A 19,006-nucleotide genomic window follows, 5' to 3' on the forward strand; every position below is an offset into this window, starting at 1 on the left:
TTATCGTGGAAAATGGACGACAGAAACAGATACATTGTATTTTTATTCTCTTTCTTGTAATGAAATCATATCTACTCATGTTGTAACTATAATATCGTAATAGACTTTTGATCGGAGATATTTTTTTTTATAAATTATCACTAACGATTAATAGCTATTACTGTCATTAATGATTGCATTGAGCGGAAAATAAAAACATGGCGATGAGTAATGACTGAACGGTTTATCTCAATTATTGCAATTTATATATATGTTATCAAAATAAAAGGCGGAAGACAGCTGCTTTTGGCGTTTGAAAATTTAACGCCACGTATGATTCTGACACTTGGCTGTCATTGATTTATAAAGCTCTAATAACAATAACTTAACCACCAAATGAACAGTTATGGTTTTAGTTGTCTGTTAAGAAAACAACCTATCAACTCACGATGATTTCAAAATTATTTATCCTAAAAAATTCGTTTTTACTTTACTTCGATTCTACGGTATTTTTAATGTAATTTGTGTTATAATAAAACAAAACTTACATAACATTCAGTTATTTTCATGTTTATATGTAGTTTTCTGTTCTCCCAGCAAGACATGAGTTAATTGCTATTAAATTATCTCTAATCGCAACAGGTTATTATAGAAGTAAATTTTTTTATCGTAATTTTCGTGTCAAAAACCAATGTATCATTCTCATATTTATCTGTCTTTAATAAAACCTTATGGTGCTTTTATTCGAAATTTCTTCCCTATGATACACAATTTACGATCGCGTGTTTGAAGTAAAGTTGACGTGCGTTACAGACTGATATGTTTGTAACACGTGGTAGTCGGTAATTAACTTAATAGTTCTATCCCTCTTGTTTCGATTGTTGGACTGTTACGTGGAAATTATCATTAATAGAGTTATATTTGAACTCTTTCGTTTGTCAGTTGCCAAACGCCGATTTTTTTACCACATTCTTTACCACTCGATCGCTGCCCATTTGTGGAGTGAACGAAAATGAAATTTTGTTTTCAATTGTACTCGTTTGAGCTGTAAAATACTGAGTTGTATATGCTGAGCAACGAAGGGGGTCGGTTATTGTCATTACACACTTACTTATCCCCTACCAATAAAGTTGACACATGTATAACGGTTTGCACGTGCCCTATGTATGTGTCTATACAGCTCATACATGGTGGATGGTTTGCGCAGTTTGCAACACCAGGTGACGGATATGAGCGCCAATCTGACGACGCGTCTGGACGAGCTGCAGTCACGTGGCGTTTCGCCGAGTCCAGCTGCCACCGCATACTACGGCACCGAACACCGGGGTCATGTGGAGACAAGTGTAGCCTTATCCGAGATACGGACACAACTGCACGAGCTGACCCGTTCGCTAGAGTCATGTCAATCGGAAGTAACCGAAGTGAAGCGCGACATGGTGGCCATCAAGAACGAATTGGACACCGTGCAACAGGTCAAAGAAGAGATCGAAGAACTCCGAGAGTACGTGGACAGGCTGGAACTGCAATCTCACCGCCGGAAACTCAAACTGCTCGAACAGGCACGACAATTTGAAATTATACACATTGTTCGTTGGTTGACTGCATGTTTTAATAAAAAACCTTTTTTTATAAGTGTTACAAATATATGATCAAATGTGATTTAGTTGCATTGCATGTTACCTTCATATAGTTTATTTTTTTGAAGTCGCTATTTATTTACTTAAATCCATGTTGGATATATATGCATGACTTAAACAATGTATACTTAATAATTTTTAATAACAAAAAAAAAATACTATATTCAATGATAAACCTTGTTATTGTCTTTAACAGATTATTTTTTCATTTTTTACGCTTTTTTATTACATATTACTATTAATAAGTTTTCTTTAATATAACTTCGTATATCTCATGTATAAATTTGATATGATATGTCAAAACTATACATTGTGTAGTTTTATATCTTTAAACTTTTAATCCGCCTAGTTTTGTGTGTGGTTCGTACAACTCCTTTGACAGATCTGATACAAGTTTTGTAGAAGAAATTTTTATAAGCATGAAAATTGTACCACTTATGAAACATTAAATGAAAGTCTTTTTTTTTGAAAAGAACGGATGTGTTCTTCATACATTGAAGTTCATTACAACAGTAGCAAGTCAGCCGAACATAATAAAGCTACTCGAGTTTTCTTAAATGTTCACAACAGAAACATACAAACTTTATTAATTAATTTTTCTCGTTATAATATTAACAATTAAGTATTAAGCAGAATCAGAAGAAAATATTATTTTTTTAAAAACAGACATTCCGTAATTGCATTTTTAAAAAGTGAACTCTGCCGTTAATGAATAGTTCAAGATCATGTCCTCCGCGTATTACAATGTCAATCGTCACACTTTGATTTATGATTAAACATTTTTTGTAATTGATTTTTTTACGCTTTAAGGCCCGCGAAAGGCCTACACGGCCTCTCCTAAAGAAGAGATTTTTTTTAATCTTATATACTACGGGATTGGTGATTAGTCTGTTGTATTTGATTTTATCTTCATTAATATCAATAGAATATTAAATATTAAATATATGATAGTATTAGGTATATTGAGGTAAAATAGAATTTCTTTAACTTTCAGTATTTTCGACAGCTGATTTGAATTCTAAGAATTAAGATTTACTAACAATAAAAAAAACTATTACAATTTCTATTAATTTGTTGTAAACTAGTTCAAGGCTAAAAAAACTTTTAACGATGAAATAGGTATGACCTCACTCTTCACAAGTCAAACAATTTATCATCCTGTGATAAAATAAAAAAGTATGTGAACTTGAAAATTTCAATAAAATTATATGATGGTTTTTATTGCGATGTTGCAATATTTTCATTTTAGTAGTTGACATAAGATATAAATATTTTGTTAACTTTCAATAAATTATATTGAGAGGTAAATTATTAAATTCATTATTGTTATTATCTCAAGATAATTGATTCTTTATCATGTTTATATTTCATATCTTACTAAATTGTTAAGAGTTTGTAATGATTATAAGTTAAAATGTTTTTACCAATGATATATGACCTAATGAGCATGTGATTAATAAGAAATTTTATATATTCTCACCATATGTAGATTGCATGAATCAATTAGAATTTTTGTAAATATTTAGCGAGGAGTAGGCATTGAATATTTTGTTACTTATGATTGTTTTTAATTAGATGTTACACGTTTTTGTTACTATTCTCCACGTCTTAGGTTTAAAATGTTAATTATAATTTTAGGGACTAACGTTCTTTTTATCCTATGCGATCCTGGCGTCTATGCTGGGCATGCTCCAGTTCGGTTACAACACTGGAGTGATCAATGCACCCGAGGGAGTAAGTCTTCTAGATTTAAATATATGACACACAGTCATGCTAAAACCATATTTTATTTTCAGAATATAGAAAAATTTATCAAGGATGTATTTTTATCTCGGTACAAACGAAACATGGAAGACGGTAGAGCCGAATTTCTATATTCGTTCGCCGTTTCCATATTCGCTATTGGCGGTATGTTGGGTGGATTCAGCGGTGGTATTATCGCCAACCGTTTTGGCAGGTTTGTTAAAAAATAGAACTTAGAAGAATAAAATTATTTTTTTGCCATTCTTATGCTCTGGTTTTTAATCTTTCCTTGGTAGTTTAACGATAAATAAATATATATATATATATAACTTTAGGAAAGGAGGTCTATTGTTAAATAGCTTTGTTGGCATCGGTGGTGCCTGTTTAATGGGTCTTACGAAGTATTTCAACTCCTATGAAGTACTCTTTGTCGGACGATTCATTATAGGAGTCAATTGTGGTAAGAAAATGTTATTAGATAAGTTAATTCCGCTGTACTATGATATTATTTATAACGCCAGCTATTTAAAGTAACGATTATAATTAATGATAATGTTTTAGGTTTAAATACATCACTAGTACCAATGTATATATCAGAAATCGCACCGCTCAATCTACGAGGTGGGCTCGGCACTGTCAATCAGTTGGCCGTGACCACTGGATTGCTCATATCCCAAATATTGGGTATAGAACAATTTCTGGGTACAGACGACCGCTGGCCTGTGTTATTAGGTATGGATTTTGTCACGCGGTATGTTTTATTCAATGACAACAGTTTTCTAACACTTTCGTTTTTGATTTGTTTACAGGATTAGCTATATGCCCTGCCATATTACAATTAATTTTATTGCCCGTTTGTCCCGAATCACCTCGGTATCTATTGATAACTAAACAGTGGGAAGAAGAAGCTAGAAAGGGTGTGTTTAAAGATTTTTATATTGCTTAAAACAGATCAACGTGTAACAATATCCGTTAACGCTGTCCGTGTTTATTGTAACAATTCAGAATAATGTATAAACATCGTTTTACAGCTTTGAGGCGATTGCGGTCGACCAACCAAATAGAAGAAGATATTGAAGAGATGCGGGCTGAAGAACGCGCTCAACAGTCTGAAGCCACAATTTCCATGATGGAATTGTTGTGTTCGCCCACTTTACGGCAACCGCTAATCATTAGTGTTGTCATGCAACTTTCTCAGCAGTTGTCAGGAATAAATGCCGTAAGAAATATTACAAATAATTAATTGTCAAAGTCTAAACGTTTTTTGTAACTGTTTTGCCCTAGGTATTCTACTACTCAACTAGCCTGTTCGTGGTAGCTGGTTTAGCAGAAAATGTGGCAAAATTTGTTACCATCGGCATTGGAGTGATCATGGTGATAATGACACTAGTCACCATGCCATTGATGGACAAAACAGGGCGGCGTACGTTGCATCTTTACGGTCTTGGTGGAATGTTTATTTTTTCAATTTTCATAACAATATCATTACTAATAAAGGTAAGTGTGCAACATTTTATTATTATATTCCTATGCAAATTAACTGGAAGGTTTTTAAGAAAAATCACATTACGTGTACATTGGAATAATATTAATTTAAAAATGTATCAACTGATAAAATAAGAATGAATAATCAGAATAGTGCCTCTTTACTTATATAACTTTTTACATTTATTAATAGTACTTTTATACTTGATAAACAATTGTTTGTAATTGTTATAATATAGTACACATTTGTGATATATTTATAAGAGATAATATTTTATAACTAAATAATGTTTTTTATAAATATTTATTGAATTATATTACATTGATTTTATTAATTTTTAAGTTAAGAAATATATAAGGGTAGTTTTAAAACAAAACGAGAACGTCGACTGGTTTCAGTCAAGACATTTTATGTCTAACACATATTTATCATGACCTATTGTTAGAAGTTTTCGTGATAATCAACCAAAAATTAATGTTGAAATATTACCAGACCCAAAATGTATATGCTTTTATATTTCAACTATGTTAAAAGAATTACTGTACCCGGTATTGTTAACTTGATCTATTAAAAATATAAGAATAAATAAACGAATTTTAATCTACTTCCACACTTAATATAAATAAGTAGAACATCATACATTATTAGGAAATTTTTTTGATTTTTAAGTATTTGTAAAATTTAAACATTCCAAACTAGTCTAAATTTTTTATTAAAGTCAGAGTTTGTCGTCACAATGACAAATAATTACTTTTCTACTAATATGGAAAATGTGATTTAGATGGAGAAAAATATGGCTATTTTGTTTTAATCATTCATACTAACTATAATTTAATCGATTATCAAATTCATTAATTCTAAATGAAATTCATATTTTTATTACTTTACCTACTAAATATACTTTAAGGCATGCAATTTTTATCGTTTTGTTGCTGCTTCTTATTATTTGTTTTTACCTACTTTAATACATTTTTTCTTTGTTCTATCTAAGATTTAAAATTATTTTCTATCACAAACTACATCTGCATAGAAGAAATTTAGTAATAATTTTGTTAATTAAATTGTATGCAATTTTATTTTTTATTCAAACATTATATGCTTTTTTATTATTATTATTTGGTCAAGTACAAAACTTCGTTCTGGCTAAAATTCTTAAAGTCACATGATTATATTTTCAATTTTTTTAAATAAAATTTATTTTTTATTTTTCGTGACTGTGAATTTTGAGTCTAGAACGTTGGACAGAGTACCAACGTTCCTTAGGAGTTTTTTGGTTTTGTTAAGGAAATGATCGACTGGATGTCGTACTTGGCCGTTGTATCTATACTGGGATTTGTTGTGTTCTTCGCTGTTGGACCGGGATCTATACCTTGGATGATAACCGCAGAGCTATTTAGCCAAGGTCCTAGGCCAGCGGCCATGTCTATAGCTGTGCTCATCAACTGGGTAGCCAATTTTGCTGTCGGCATAGGCTTCCAACCACTAAAGGTAAATAATTTTGTCTTGTATGATTTGTGTTAATAATATTTGTACTAAAAAATTAAGTTCAAATAATTTGACCATAACTGCCAGTTTAAGGGGTCCACTTTATATGAAAATAGCGTATTATTCAATGGATCAGGCACATGGGCAGGATTTTATTTTGAGTGGGTTCATATGAAAATTTCACGTTCTCCGCTCAATACTATCAAGTTTAATATCATATTATATATTATATAATGTAATTTTATAGAAATTCCTAGGATCCAGACCTTATTAATCCTATTGTATATGTATCTATGAGGAGTCCCTTAAATTTAAAGGTTTTAAATTTGATTAAACTGGGAATGGAGGTGGACAAGAACTACCTATGAACTAGTTCCATTGTGCACATCGGGATTGGAAGTAATTAAATAAAAAATAGTTTATGCATATAATTTTAAATAATTTTACAGTTAAAACATCAATGAACAACATTACCTTGTTATGTTTTATTTCCAATTTACTTTAAAACGACGTAAACATACTCAGATTTATAGAAATATTTATACCAAATTAAGGAATTTCATTATTTTTCAGACTGCTCTGGATAATTATACATTCCTACCATTTAGCGTGCTACTGGCANTTCAGATTTATACAAATATTTATACCAAATTAAGGAATTTCATTATTTTTCAGACTGCTCTGGATAATTATACATTCCTACCATTTAGCGTGCTACTGGCAATATTTTGGATATTTACCTACAAGAAAGTACCAGAAACTAAAAACAAAACTTTCGAAGAAATATTAGCCATATTCAGACACAATGGCAGGTTGGAACATTATATTAATAATATTACCTGATACATCCCTAGATAACAATATAATGGACATTTTTTTAATTATCGATGTAATAGAATAAATAATGAAAATTTAAAATATAATCATAAAAAAATGTTAAAAGATTTGAAAAATTAAATATTAGGAAATAAGTGTAAAAAATAATAAGTGATATATTTTATCTTTCACGTGTAAAAATAAATTATTGAGCGTCTTTTTAGCACATATATTTTTACATATAATTAATAACCTACTACAAATAACAATATGAAATACGATAGAAAACTTTTTTTTTTTTAGAAAAACTTTTACCTACATATTATAAAATAATAACTTTCAGTTTCAATTTTATCGTAAAAAAAACAGTATTATTCATTTAATTCCATGTTTTTATAATATTATTGAATAAATTAGCGTTATATTAAATACCTTTTATATTTTAATTTCGCTTACATAGAGGAAGCGTCTTAGAATCAAGTCTTTTGTATGGGTAAGTATATAACCAATTATGAAAGGCTTAGAGATTTTTAATAAAATTATTTTTGTTCCTATAAATGTCCAAGATAAATTTTAATCTTTGAATGTTATCAATCACTTTTCATTGAATTAGTTGGTACATTGTTTTATTAAACTGTTGATAAAATATATTGTGATAATAAATTATCTGTTTATTACATGCAAAAAAATGATCAATAAAAACTGAACATTTGCTTCAAAACTAATGTAGAAGGTTTAAATAATGTTATTTTTAATCATAACAATACTTAGTAGAGGATACAGTTTTTGGTTGTTTTATTTATCTTTTTTTTTTATTATTATTTTTAACTATATTTTATTTAATTATATTATTTTTTTAACGTTTCGATATATTTACAGCAATAATGTTATTGATACGGGCAATATAACTACGTCTACAGCCACTTTAGTTCGAACAGAAGAAACTCCATTAAACACAGACAAATCGGCCATTTCATATATAACTACCCTAACAACATTTTTTTAAAAATAATGTTATAATAATGTTCCTATAACGTTATTATAACATATAATGTTATAACAATGTTTTTATAGTATTATTCTTAAAAATTGCTATCTGGGTAACCCTAAATTTAGTTAAAAATATGTATTAGTTTGTTTTATTTTAATCAATTTTTAGTTGTTATTGAATAATTTATTGTTTTTTATATTTTGTTTATTTTATTTATATTGTACATTATATTTTATTTATCATTCATTTTGATACTGTTTGTTTTATTTCTTACCAGTTACTTATGAAAAAATCTTATCACTACAAAAATATACTTGTAAATTGTCTAAAATATTTTCCCAGTTGAAAATTTAAAAATATCTAGTTATAAATAAATGTTCACAGGAGTATGTTAACTTATTCAAACACGTTAGACGAATATTTACCACCCTCTGAAAGGGCCTCATTAATGGTGGCTGAGGAGAAACCTTTGCCTGATTCATGTAAGCGTTATCGGTTCAATATTTTATTATTTTATTACATTTGTATAGTAACAATACTTCATACAACAACCGTTTATACGATATTAACGATGCAGTAATTAGGCATGTATATAATTTAGACATAATATATGTCTAAACACCTATTATGATTTTATAAATTGTAATTAATTAGCTAGAGTATTTTTAATTTACTTTAAAGAATTATACAAATTTGCAAAATACCAAACAGTCATTATTTCGAAATTGCATAGTTATTATTATCATAAATATAAACATACATGCACACACCAAGTGTATTTAATTAGTTATTATTTGTATTTTACTGTTTACTTTACTAAATATATTTTTTATTTTTATGACTACATTTTTTGCATGCATTTATTTTTTTAAATAATATTATTGCATTTATTAATTTTAAGTTATTTTTTGTTACAATTATTATCATTCTAGAATTTTTTTTTGCAAATAATTGAAAGGACGTTAGAAAAAATATAAGTATTTTAATTAATTAAACGAAATAATTAATGTTAAAATTTAATATAAAATTATTACCTTAATTATTATTACCAGTTTTATAGATTAATAAATTTAATAAAATCAAATTGATAATAGTTTTTTTTTCACCTCTGACTATAATAATGTTAATAAGTTGGATTCGTTTAAAACATTGTGTATAATATAAACACTTTTTTTTTAACTTTCAAATTTTATAATAATACACTCTGGATTATAAAATAGCTTATAATTACTTAAAGAATATAATTACAGTAAAAAAAATATTATTTATTGTGTAATTATTAAGAATTTAAATTTAATTATCCATTTATGAATTCTTATAAATAGTGTAATTGATTTTTATAATAAATTTTAAACACTTTTTATTTTATCCTAAATTAAAATTTAATAGAAAAACATAAGATTTATTTTTATCACATTATTATGATTAATGAAGTTGAATTGATTTTTAATTATGAAATATTTGCTACGGTAATTACATCCAATATATTTCGTACGTTAAATAGTTGTAGTTTTAAAAATACATTACACTTTTATTTTAATACAGAGCCGGCTTGAGATGTAATGGCACCCTAAGACCACCGTTATGTAAGTGTGTTTTTATACTTATAAAAGAAACGTTTAACGCACACTAAAAGCATCATTAACACCTTAAACAATCGCCTAGGTCGCCTTACCCTCGCGCCGGGCCTGGTTAATTATTAGCTTTCAAAAAAAAAAAAATAACTAAAAATAATATTCTACTTAATTACAGCACCAGTACAACAATCACCGACGGACCAGGAAATGTGTGCTGTATGCGTCAACACTGGCAGTTCCCTCATGATGACTTCTCCGAGCGTAACTCGCCGACCGAGTCATCCGCTCAGTAATCATGTTTGCCCGATTGATTAAAAATCTGTACCATAGATAATAATTTTAATAATTATTACCTATGAGCAGTGCTAATTCTCAAATTAATATAATTTTCTAGACCTAGACATATATAGGGATCATATAAACATTTTTATAGTAATATAATAATCTTTATTGTATTCTATAATAGATATTTGTCTTTAAGTCTATTTAATTGTCCCATTCATTTGTAATAAAAATATATAATATATCGGCAACTCTTAATCGTTCAAAACACTTTAGGTATGGTATTCAGTCTAATAAAATAATCAATCTTGAAAAAACTTTTTGAATCAGCAAATTTCCCCAACTTTCCTTCATACAAATTAATTCAATTTTATACATGATTTGAATAATACTTGGTGATCATTTTTCTAAAATTAGTATGAATATAAAATAATTCAATGGCTTAAACTATTCTGACACGACTTAGGGTTTATTAAAAAGAGATATTTTTCATTATTATTGATCAAAATTAAGCATGTAACACAAAACATATAAATATTATAATACAAAATTCAGCAATATTGTCTACGTATCGTCTTTTCATTTTCGTTTTTCGTTATATTATTATTCGCAAGCGCGATCTTTGTATATATTGTTATTGTTTCATTGAATTTAATATATTACTAATATAATTATAAAATAATTTTGTTATATTGTAAATAGATGAAAATTTTAATAACTACAAAAAACTAAAAAACGCTCATGATGACTGAGAAATCGTACTATTATAATATATTATAATTCACTAATTATAAATACTTGTGGAACTTACAATGTTTTTTTATTCCCTTTAATAAATTTTAACATTTTAATTTTTCAGTGTATTTATTTTAATAGTGAAAAATAAATTAAATAAAACGATATATGTTTAAATATACCTAGTCAATTTTTAAAGTAATATTGTTTTAGATATTTTAAAATTTGTTCATTATGTACTAATATTTCAGAATAATAATTTATATCTATACTTGTTCAGAAGAAAAGATTTCATAGCAATATCAAAAATAAACCAATTTTTTTTTTTCAAATTGTTATACAATTTTTACAAAATTAAGTAATAATTACCAAAACAATTTTATTCTAAATTTGTAGATACATAAATATAAAAAATATATTGTTGAATTTTAGTAATTAGTACTCATTAATGTTATTTGGTGTATTAATCTCTAATAAAACAACAAAATAATTTATAATAATTGTGTACATATATTTATTGTGTAACAAATTCTTAATTACTTGATAAAATAAATGTTTTAAAAGCTTAAAAAAATATGTAGAAATAGTTTGATAAAACCAATTCAGTAAAGAAAATTTTAAATAAGAAATATTTATACAAAAAACCCAGCACAAGGGGTCGCGGCACAAAGGTGACGTAGCATAGTTGGATCTATTATAATGATATCTGACAGTGATTAAAATCACTATAAAAAAAACGCTTCGATGCAATCTTTAGATAGTGTTTAATTTTAAAAAATTGGTGGATTATTCCAAAAGCTATATGATCTGCTAGTTCCTTATTGATATACTGATTAAGATAAAGTATGTCAAATGAAAAAGGGATTCTTAAAAAATAATATTTCTCATAAAAAAATTGTGTTGATCCATACACTTTTAATAATTTATAGCATTATAAAGTTAAAAATTTTAAAAATAAAATTGAGAATTTTCACACAAAAATAGCATTCAATAGCCATTTTCACCGTGAAGACAAAATAAAGTCCGAAATTTTTTTTTTCCATGATAAAGTATATTACATTAGCTTAAATTTAAGATATATATAAAAGTGTCAGACTTTCCTGAACATTTTCAAAATTCAAGTTGATAAAGTTAATTTTTTGTTAAAAAGTTGTCATTATAAATCCCCCCTGTGGTTTAGGGTCAGATTTATAAAAAAAATATACCAAATGATAGGTTAAAACATTATGCATCTATTAAAAAAAAAAATTATATTGATTTATTCATTTTTGAAAAAGTTATGACAGTTTTAAGTAAAAAAAATTTCGAAAATTAGTGATTTTTAAATTTGTAATTTTTTTGGAGGTTTCTCCCATTTACGGTGAACGAGGGAAATAATGTCTTCGACTAGATACGATTTGTGAACTTTTGACGTATCGTTGAAAGAAATCCGTTCGGTGAGAGCTGAGAAAAAGTGGTAACAGACACACACACAAAAAAAAAAAAACATAGTAAAACCAATACCTTCTCATCTTCGCATCGAAGCTAAAATTTATATATTTTTATATAAACTATTACTATACTATTATACTGTATTATCATATTTTTTCTAAACATTCAGATGGTAAATAAAAGACAATTTAATCTCTAAATGAGAAAAGTAAATTTTTTATTACAAATTAAGTGTACATTTTATTAAATTCACACTGTTTACCATCAGAATGCTATAATTCAGATGTAGCCTTTTTATAATTATACATATAATCTGTTGAAGTAAATTATAATGTTTAAGATGCATTAATTAATTTTTGGATTTTATACAAACATTTTTGGAAAATAAACTTTTAAACTTTTATTATTTCAGGAAAATTTTCAGCATATAAGAGAGAGTATAGGTGTAGCATCAACCGTGGATAAGAAGAGAGAAAATATACTTAGATGGTTTGATCATGTTATGAGAAGAGAAGAATCGGAAGCTATAAGAACAGTTATAGAAATGAATGTTGGAGGAAGAAGAGGTAGAGGAAGACCAAAAAAGAATTTGAGGGATGCTATTGAATGCGATATGGGGACAGCTGATGTGAGCGTAGATGATGTGGGAGATCGTATCAAGTGGAAGTTTAGGATAAGGGTGGCCAATCCCAAGTAGTTGGGGTTAAGGCGAGGAAGAAGAAGAAGATTATTTCAGGAAAATTTAACAATGTAGAATAGTCACTTATTAATACTATACTGCTTCTATTTTTATAATAAGTTGTTTAAGCCTAAATATCAATCATTGACAGTTTATATCAGACATGACAACATTATTGGTTATAATATAACTCAACCTGTCAATTTGGAAGTTTAATAAATAGTAACACAAATAAAAGAAGATCAGAAACTTTGATTTTATTTATTTCAAGTATTTAATTTGTTAAATTAATTGAACGACCTTATTACATTAAGAAAAAGCAAAAAGTTAAATTAAATACATATTCTTTCAATTTTTAAGAATCAAAATTGTACAATTTACAAACACAAATGTATTTTTAAATAAAATTTTAATGTTATTAAAGCCGTGAACCTCCTGGGTCAATTATTTATCCTATTTTTAACTAAGTTTATAGATACTAAAAGTCTTATCTGCATTAAGGAGTATGGATATTATATTTAAATGAACATTTTCCAATTCATTTTGATTAAATAGATTTTAATTATCCTCTCATTTTTATTGATGGCATACAGAGTTAGTAGATGTAAAAAACCTCTTCAATGCTGTAAAATCATCAAATATAAAATTATCTAATTCAGGATTCTGTTGAGTTATGTTCTGCTTATCAGTATGTACTAAAAATGCAGACCAGCCTGCATTTTTGGCTGCTACATAGTCTAAAGTATATGAATCACCTACATGTAAAAATAATTTTTTATCTGAGTAATCCTTTACAAATGATTCTGCTTTTTGAAATATTTCTACTGATGGTTTTGCAAAACCAACTTCATAAGAAGACAATATAAATGAAAAATAATTTTCAAGCCTATGGTTTTTAATAATATCTTTAATTCTAGGATCATAATTTGAAATTATTCCCAAAGGTATTTGTTTACTTTTTAAATATTGTAATAAACTAATAACTCCATTTTGTAAAACAAATGTATCACCTGTACTATAAGTTTGCATAAGATCATCAATAATATTAGTAAGTTTTTTATTGTGAATAAAAATGTTTTGCTTACAGAGAGTATCACTTATAACATTGTGAGCAAAACTTTTCCAATAATTCTCCCAACCAAGACCAGTTTTAAGTCCAAAATTAGGATGCTTTTTAGTCATTTCATACATATTCTTATTAATCAAATCTTTTATAATAGGCTTTTTTACTTGAACACCATGTTTCAATAGCACGGTCCAATACTCTTCAGCTGGTGAGGTTCTATATTTAAAAATGGTTCCAGTTATATCAAAAGTTATTAGTTTATATAATCGACACTCCATTGCTAAAGCTAAGCAATATGATTGATTAACTACATCTATAATTAAAAAAATATTGGATTGTGATAATATAAAATAAATAAAAAGAACAAGAACTTTAACTTACAAATTTTATTCCCATTATCAAATAATTTTATGATAATATTCAAGATGGATAAATCCATCAAGATAACAGTTTTAGATTATCTATGCACTGATAAGATCACAAAAATCTAATTGAAAGTTATTTTTTTAAAGTTACGAAATCACTATAGGCTAAGTAAATCGAAAAATTTATCATAGCTCTCTCTTTAAACTCTTAAATATTCTACTAGTCATTTTTTTATAATTTTTTAACGCGTTATCCAGATTTCTTATTGTATACAAAATACTTTTGTTTTTACACATTTTTTAAAATCTAGTATTATTATACTTTTATTATAAAAAAAGACGTGCGTAAAGTGAGCAATTTCTAGCTTAAGAAATTGCCAACTATTTCCCTGTATACATGCAGGCCAAAACCTAAACATGCGTATAGAAACTAGTACTTTTTCAACTCAATTTTTGAAAATGTTCCGGAAATACTGAGACTTTTATATATATCTTAAATTGAATCTTATGATATATCCTTAAATATAAACAAAAAAAATTTGACCTGTGGACTTCATGGTAGATATGGCTACCATATTCAAAAATATGCTATTTTTGTGTTATAATTCTCGGTTTTATATTTAAAAATACCTTAGAAAGTTTTTAAGTTAGAAAAAATGTTGATCTCATTTAAATTCTATTACATAAAAAAATATCAAGAACCCCATCAATGTTGACTCCCCTTGTTTGAAGAAATGTCTTAATCATATTAAAATTATTTTACTATGTCATTATTTTGGGGCTATTATTTATTTTCTCAGCTCTTACATGACTATCTAGTTGAAGATTTAACCCTCAAGAATTGAAAAAAGTTCTAATTTATCAATTAAACAGTTAATTATCCCATGCTCCCCATACAGACAATTAAAATCATTCATTTCTAATATTTTATAAGTATTTACTGTCGAATTATGTTTGATATGATAGGGTTTCAACTACAAAATTAAATTAATTTATTTTGTAGTTTATTAATAATTAATAAACAATTATTGTTTAACGCTATTAGTGTGTGTTACTACCAGTCATTAAAATTTTAAATATTTTTTGGATTTTTAGTTTCACCTAAATTTAACAATCATAATCAAATTTTATATTACGCTTAATTGAGTAGATTTTTTTAACAACATTTTGATTGTTTTTGTTAGTTAAAGTAAATCATTAAATTTAATTAAGTACTGAATATTTCAATTGTAAAATCTTTTTAAACACCAAAAGTTACTTAGAAATGATTACTAAAATTTCTATTTAGGTTATCTATTACAATAAAAATGCAAAAAAAAAAATTGAGTTTTTCTGATGAATTTTATAGTAAATAGTAATTGTAAGATCTCCGTGGCACATGCTGTGCCGCGACCCCACTGTGCTACTTTTTTTTTTTGAATTATTAGAATACAAATTTCTTAGATTATGTTACCACGGTAATGGTTACTGTTATATGTGGAATCGTGGTATTAGTAGAAGATATTGCGATCACATTTATGTATATCTGATTTAATTAGTTGCTTTTAAACTCCACGCCGATCATATCATAACGCTATTTTTCAACTATTGAATTTATCAGTAAGTAAACATATTGTTGTTAAATTTCTAATTTTTAATTTTATTTAGTAATCACATATAAGATTTAAGGTAGTTCTTTTTAGTAAAATGGAAACATTACTTGAACAGCAACGCCGTTCTCATGAAGAACGAGAACGTTTAGTTGATGCAATGGTTAGAGAAATGTTGTTCAAAAAACCAACTACTAGAGATGTTATAAACTCGGAACATCGCCTTAAACTTCTACTTGATCAATATACGGAGGATACAAGTAAACTTCGAGAATTTTATGAAGATAAAGATGGCTTACGTAAAGAAGAAATATCGTCCATCTCAGGACCAAATGAATTTGCAGAATTTTACTTTCGATTAAAGAGTATAAAAGATTTTCATAAAAAGCATCCTAATGAAATATCTGTACCATTGTCAGTTGAGTTTGAAGAATTAAATAATCTACGAGAAAACCCATCAGAAGAAATGGCTAATATGGTTGATTTTACTGATGAGGAGGGTTATGGTCGCTATCTTGATTTACATGAGTGTTATGAAAAATATGTTAATTTAAAGGGTGTTGAAAAAGTAGACTATATCACATATCTCTCTATATTTGATCATTTATTTGATATACCTAAAGATCGTAAAAATTCTGAGTATAGAAAATATGTTGAAATATTGTTAGAATACTTGCATGGTTATTTTTTACGAGTTAAACCTTTGCACAATATTGATATAGAAATGGAAAATGTACGTAAAGGTTTTTCAACACAATGGGAAGAGGGGACTTTTCCAGGTTGGCCTAAAGATACTAGTAGTGCTTTAGCTAATGTTGGGGCACATTTAGATTTGTATGCTTTTTCTTCATGGGAAGAATTAGCATCACTTGGTCTTGATCGTTTAAAATCAGCATTAATGGCATTAGGACTAAAATGTGGAGGAACATTAGAAGAAAGAGCTCAAAGATTATTTTCAACTAAGGGAAAATCTTCAATAGATCCCTCTTTGTTAGCCAAAGGCAAACCTGGAAAAATGAACCGTAATAAAGAACAAGAAAGACAAAAAGAGCTAGCATTACAAGAAGCTCATATATATAAATTTTGTGAACTATTATCTGAACAAAGATTAGCAACAAAAGAAAATGTACAAAGAAGACAAGCCCGCACTGAAGGTGAACGTGATGATTCTGAAAATGAGGCTAGTGCATCAGAATCTGAAGATGAGCAAGGAGATGATATCCCATACAATCCAAAAAATTTACCTCTTGGTTGGGACGGGAAACCTATTCCTTATTGGTTATATAAATTACATGGACTTAATATCAGCTACAACTGTGAAATTTGTGGCAATTTTACATATAAGGGGCCAAAAGCATTCCAAAGACATTTTGCAGAATGGAGACATGCTCATGGCATGAGATGTCTAGGTATACCTAATACAGCTCACTTTGCTAATGTTACACAAATTGAAGATGCATTAGCTCTATGGGAAAAACTTAAAACTATGAAACATGATGAACGATGGCAACCTGAAAATGAAGAAGAATTTGAAGATTCTCAAGGAAATGTAGTCACTAAAAAAACCTATGAAGATCTTAAAAGACAAGGGCTACTATAAACTAACAATATGTGTATATACATTTCTTAAAACATTGATTACTGTAATATTTATGTTTTTTTTTAAAAAAAGGTTTAATTTTAATTATTATGATGTGAAAATAAATAAAACAATTATTAAATTTTATTTTACTATTAGACCCGTAATTTATTTTATTTTTAAATAAAAGTAGTTAATTGATATTGCAATACTTAAATACTACTAAAAATTATATTCATGAATTTTTACAAAATATTCAAAATTATCATTGCAGAATAAAACTATTTATTTCCAGTCAAATGTTACATATAATTCATCTAACTATGAAAATGTCATTTATACTTGTGTTTTAAGTAACCCATTTGACTAATGGTTTAATAAAATTAAACAATTTATGTAGCAGATCTATAAGCGAAAATTAGGAATTTTATTTTTAACACATACTAAAAATTACAGAATGCCCTTATTTACACTCAATTTGTTTTTTTTTTTTTACTTAAATAAAACATCCAAAAAATTGACTTTTTTCAGTTTTTATAGAATGGAGAAAGTATTTGTTTATGGAACCTTAAAACATAACCAACCCAACTTTGATGCAATGAAAGATGAAAAAAATGGTATCGCTTCATTTAGTACTAAAGCTACTTCAATTAAAATGTATCCTCTAGTAATTGGTACAAAATATAACATTCCTTTTTTGCTTTGCAGAGAAGGTTTGGGCCATGTAAGTAACACAAGAAAAAATTTATCAACTTATACAAAAATTAAAAAACTTTTTGTAGGAAATACGTGGTGAAGTTTATGATGTAGATGCCAATATGTTAAACTTTTTGGATAAATTTGAAAATCACCCTAATTTTTATGTAAGGAAAAAGATTTCTGTTAAGTTACCTAACAGTAGTGTTACAGAATGTTGGACTTATTTTTTAACAAACTACCCTGCCAATTTTTTAAATTTACAATTTTTTGAAGAATATGATTCAAATGGTGCACATGGGCTTCCTTATGTCACAAGGTATCATAGAAATCCACAAGATGTAGCTCATTTTCATAATTGGAATAATATCAATTTTAACACAAATTTAAAACACTTAAAATTTTTACAGTGAAGAAATTACATCATTGGAAATGGAATTTGAGAGCTATACATAATCATAATCAAAATTATAATTTTTTAAAAGTAAATACTATGAATCAATCAAAAGATTTACTCATAAAAATCCAAAAGGCCACCGAATTATTCTCCCATTGACAAATATTTATTCAATTTTGAACACATGACTTTAATCAGCATTTTTCCCATTGGTCAATTTTTATATAATTCAAATTGAAGGCTTTCCATCCTTTTAATTTTTTCTTTTATAATAATCCATCAATTTTTTTAAATGTATTGATAATTCTTAAAGTATAAAATATGTCCTTGGGAATAGTGTATAAAGAAATTATTAATAAAAAAAAATATTTTTTTTCCCATATTTTCATTTTATATGATTTTTGGGTATTATACTATATTGTGATGATTTAAAAAAAACATGAAATTAGCATTTAAAATGTCATCTAGTTAAA

The 19,006-nt window shown here is 27.1% G+C and overlaps 4 protein-coding genes across 15 annotated transcripts in view; 3 read left to right on the plus strand and 1 right to left on the minus strand.

Moving 5' to 3' along the window:
- LOC126898997 (glucose transporter type 1) overlaps window positions 1-11,002 on the plus strand; it is a 37,685-nt gene extending 26,683 nt beyond the window's left edge. For 2 of the 12 annotated variants that reach the window (XM_050673543.1, XM_050673552.1), the window contains 12 exons: window positions 3,255-3,350; window positions 3,413-3,573; window positions 3,695-3,819; window positions 3,921-4,091; window positions 4,169-4,276; window positions 4,391-4,578; window positions 4,644-4,856; window positions 6,109-6,333; window positions 7,006-7,142; window positions 7,607-7,639; window positions 8,522-8,619; window positions 9,890-10,982. In XM_050673543.1, the coding sequence (XP_050529500.1) occupies window positions 3,255-3,350; window positions 3,413-3,573; window positions 3,695-3,819; window positions 3,921-4,091; window positions 4,169-4,276; window positions 4,391-4,578; window positions 4,644-4,856; window positions 6,109-6,333; window positions 7,006-7,142; window positions 7,607-7,639; window positions 8,522-8,619; window positions 9,890-10,029 (1,695 nt within the window). In that variant the 3' untranslated portion in view covers window positions 10,030-10,982. Of the gene's footprint in view, window positions 1-1,159; window positions 1,539-3,254; window positions 3,351-3,412; window positions 3,574-3,694; window positions 3,820-3,920; window positions 4,092-4,168; window positions 4,277-4,390; window positions 4,579-4,643; window positions 4,857-6,108; window positions 6,334-7,005; window positions 7,143-7,606; window positions 7,640-8,025; window positions 8,390-8,521; window positions 8,620-9,889 lie in introns of those variants that run through there. The other 10 variants (XM_050673463.1, XM_050673489.1, XM_050673455.1 and 7 more) reach the window with 10 other exon arrangements.
- Window positions 11,003-13,078: 2,076 nt separating this feature from the next.
- LOC126894598 (rhythmically expressed gene 2 protein-like) lies at window positions 13,079-14,312 on the minus strand. The gene has a single exon (XM_050665722.1). The coding sequence runs from the start codon at window positions 14,183-14,185 to the stop codon at window positions 13,418-13,420; it is 768 nt and encodes a 255-aa protein (XP_050521679.1). The 5' UTR covers window positions 14,186-14,312; the 3' UTR covers window positions 13,079-13,417.
- Window positions 14,313-15,773: 1,461 nt separating this feature from the next.
- Window positions 15,774-17,598, plus strand: LOC126895869 (splicing factor 3A subunit 3). Its single transcript, XM_050668150.1, has 2 exons — window positions 15,774-15,871; window positions 15,955-17,598. The coding sequence occupies exon 2, from the start codon at window positions 15,959-15,961 to the stop codon at window positions 17,459-17,461; it is 1,503 nt and encodes a 500-aa protein (XP_050524107.1). The 5' UTR covers window positions 15,774-15,871; window positions 15,955-15,958; the 3' UTR covers window positions 17,462-17,598.
- Window positions 17,599-17,981: 383 nt separating this feature from the next.
- Window positions 17,982-18,692, plus strand: LOC126910240 (gamma-glutamylaminecyclotransferase-like). Its single transcript, XM_050692617.1, has 3 exons — window positions 17,982-18,164; window positions 18,223-18,352; window positions 18,547-18,692. Exons 1-3 carry the CDS (start codon window positions 17,982-17,984, stop codon window positions 18,690-18,692), a joined length of 459 nt encoding a protein of 152 aa, XP_050548574.1.
- The last annotated feature ends 314 nt before the right edge of the window (window positions 18,693-19,006 follow it).

This window comes from Daktulosphaira vitifoliae, unplaced genomic scaffold (assembly GCF_025091365.1).
Source record: "Daktulosphaira vitifoliae isolate Bord-2020 unplaced genomic scaffold, ASM2509136v1 Scaffold_1, whole genome shotgun sequence".
In the NCBI taxonomy this organism is placed as follows: domain Eukaryota; kingdom Metazoa; phylum Arthropoda; class Insecta; order Hemiptera; family Phylloxeridae; genus Daktulosphaira; species Daktulosphaira vitifoliae.

Coding starts and splice junctions, on each gene's coding strand:
- LOC126894598 (XM_050665722.1), bottom strand. CDS start 14,185: ATGGAGTGTCGATTATATAAACTAATAACTTTTGATATAACTGGAACC.
- LOC126895869 (XM_050668150.1), top strand. CDS start 15,959: ATGGAAACATTACTTGAACAGCAACGCCGTTCTCATGAAGAACGAGAA.
- LOC126910240 (XM_050692617.1), top strand. CDS start 17,982: ATGGAGAAAGTATTTGTTTATGGAACCTTAAAACATAACCAACCCAAC. Junction 18,165..18,222: donor GCAGAGAAGGTTTGGGCCAT/GTAAGTAACACA, acceptor AACTTTTTGTAG/GAAATACGTGGTGAAGTTTA. Junction 18,353..18,546: donor TAACAGTAGTGTTACAGAAT/GTTGGACTTATT, acceptor AAATTTTTACAG/TGAAGAAATTACATCATTGG.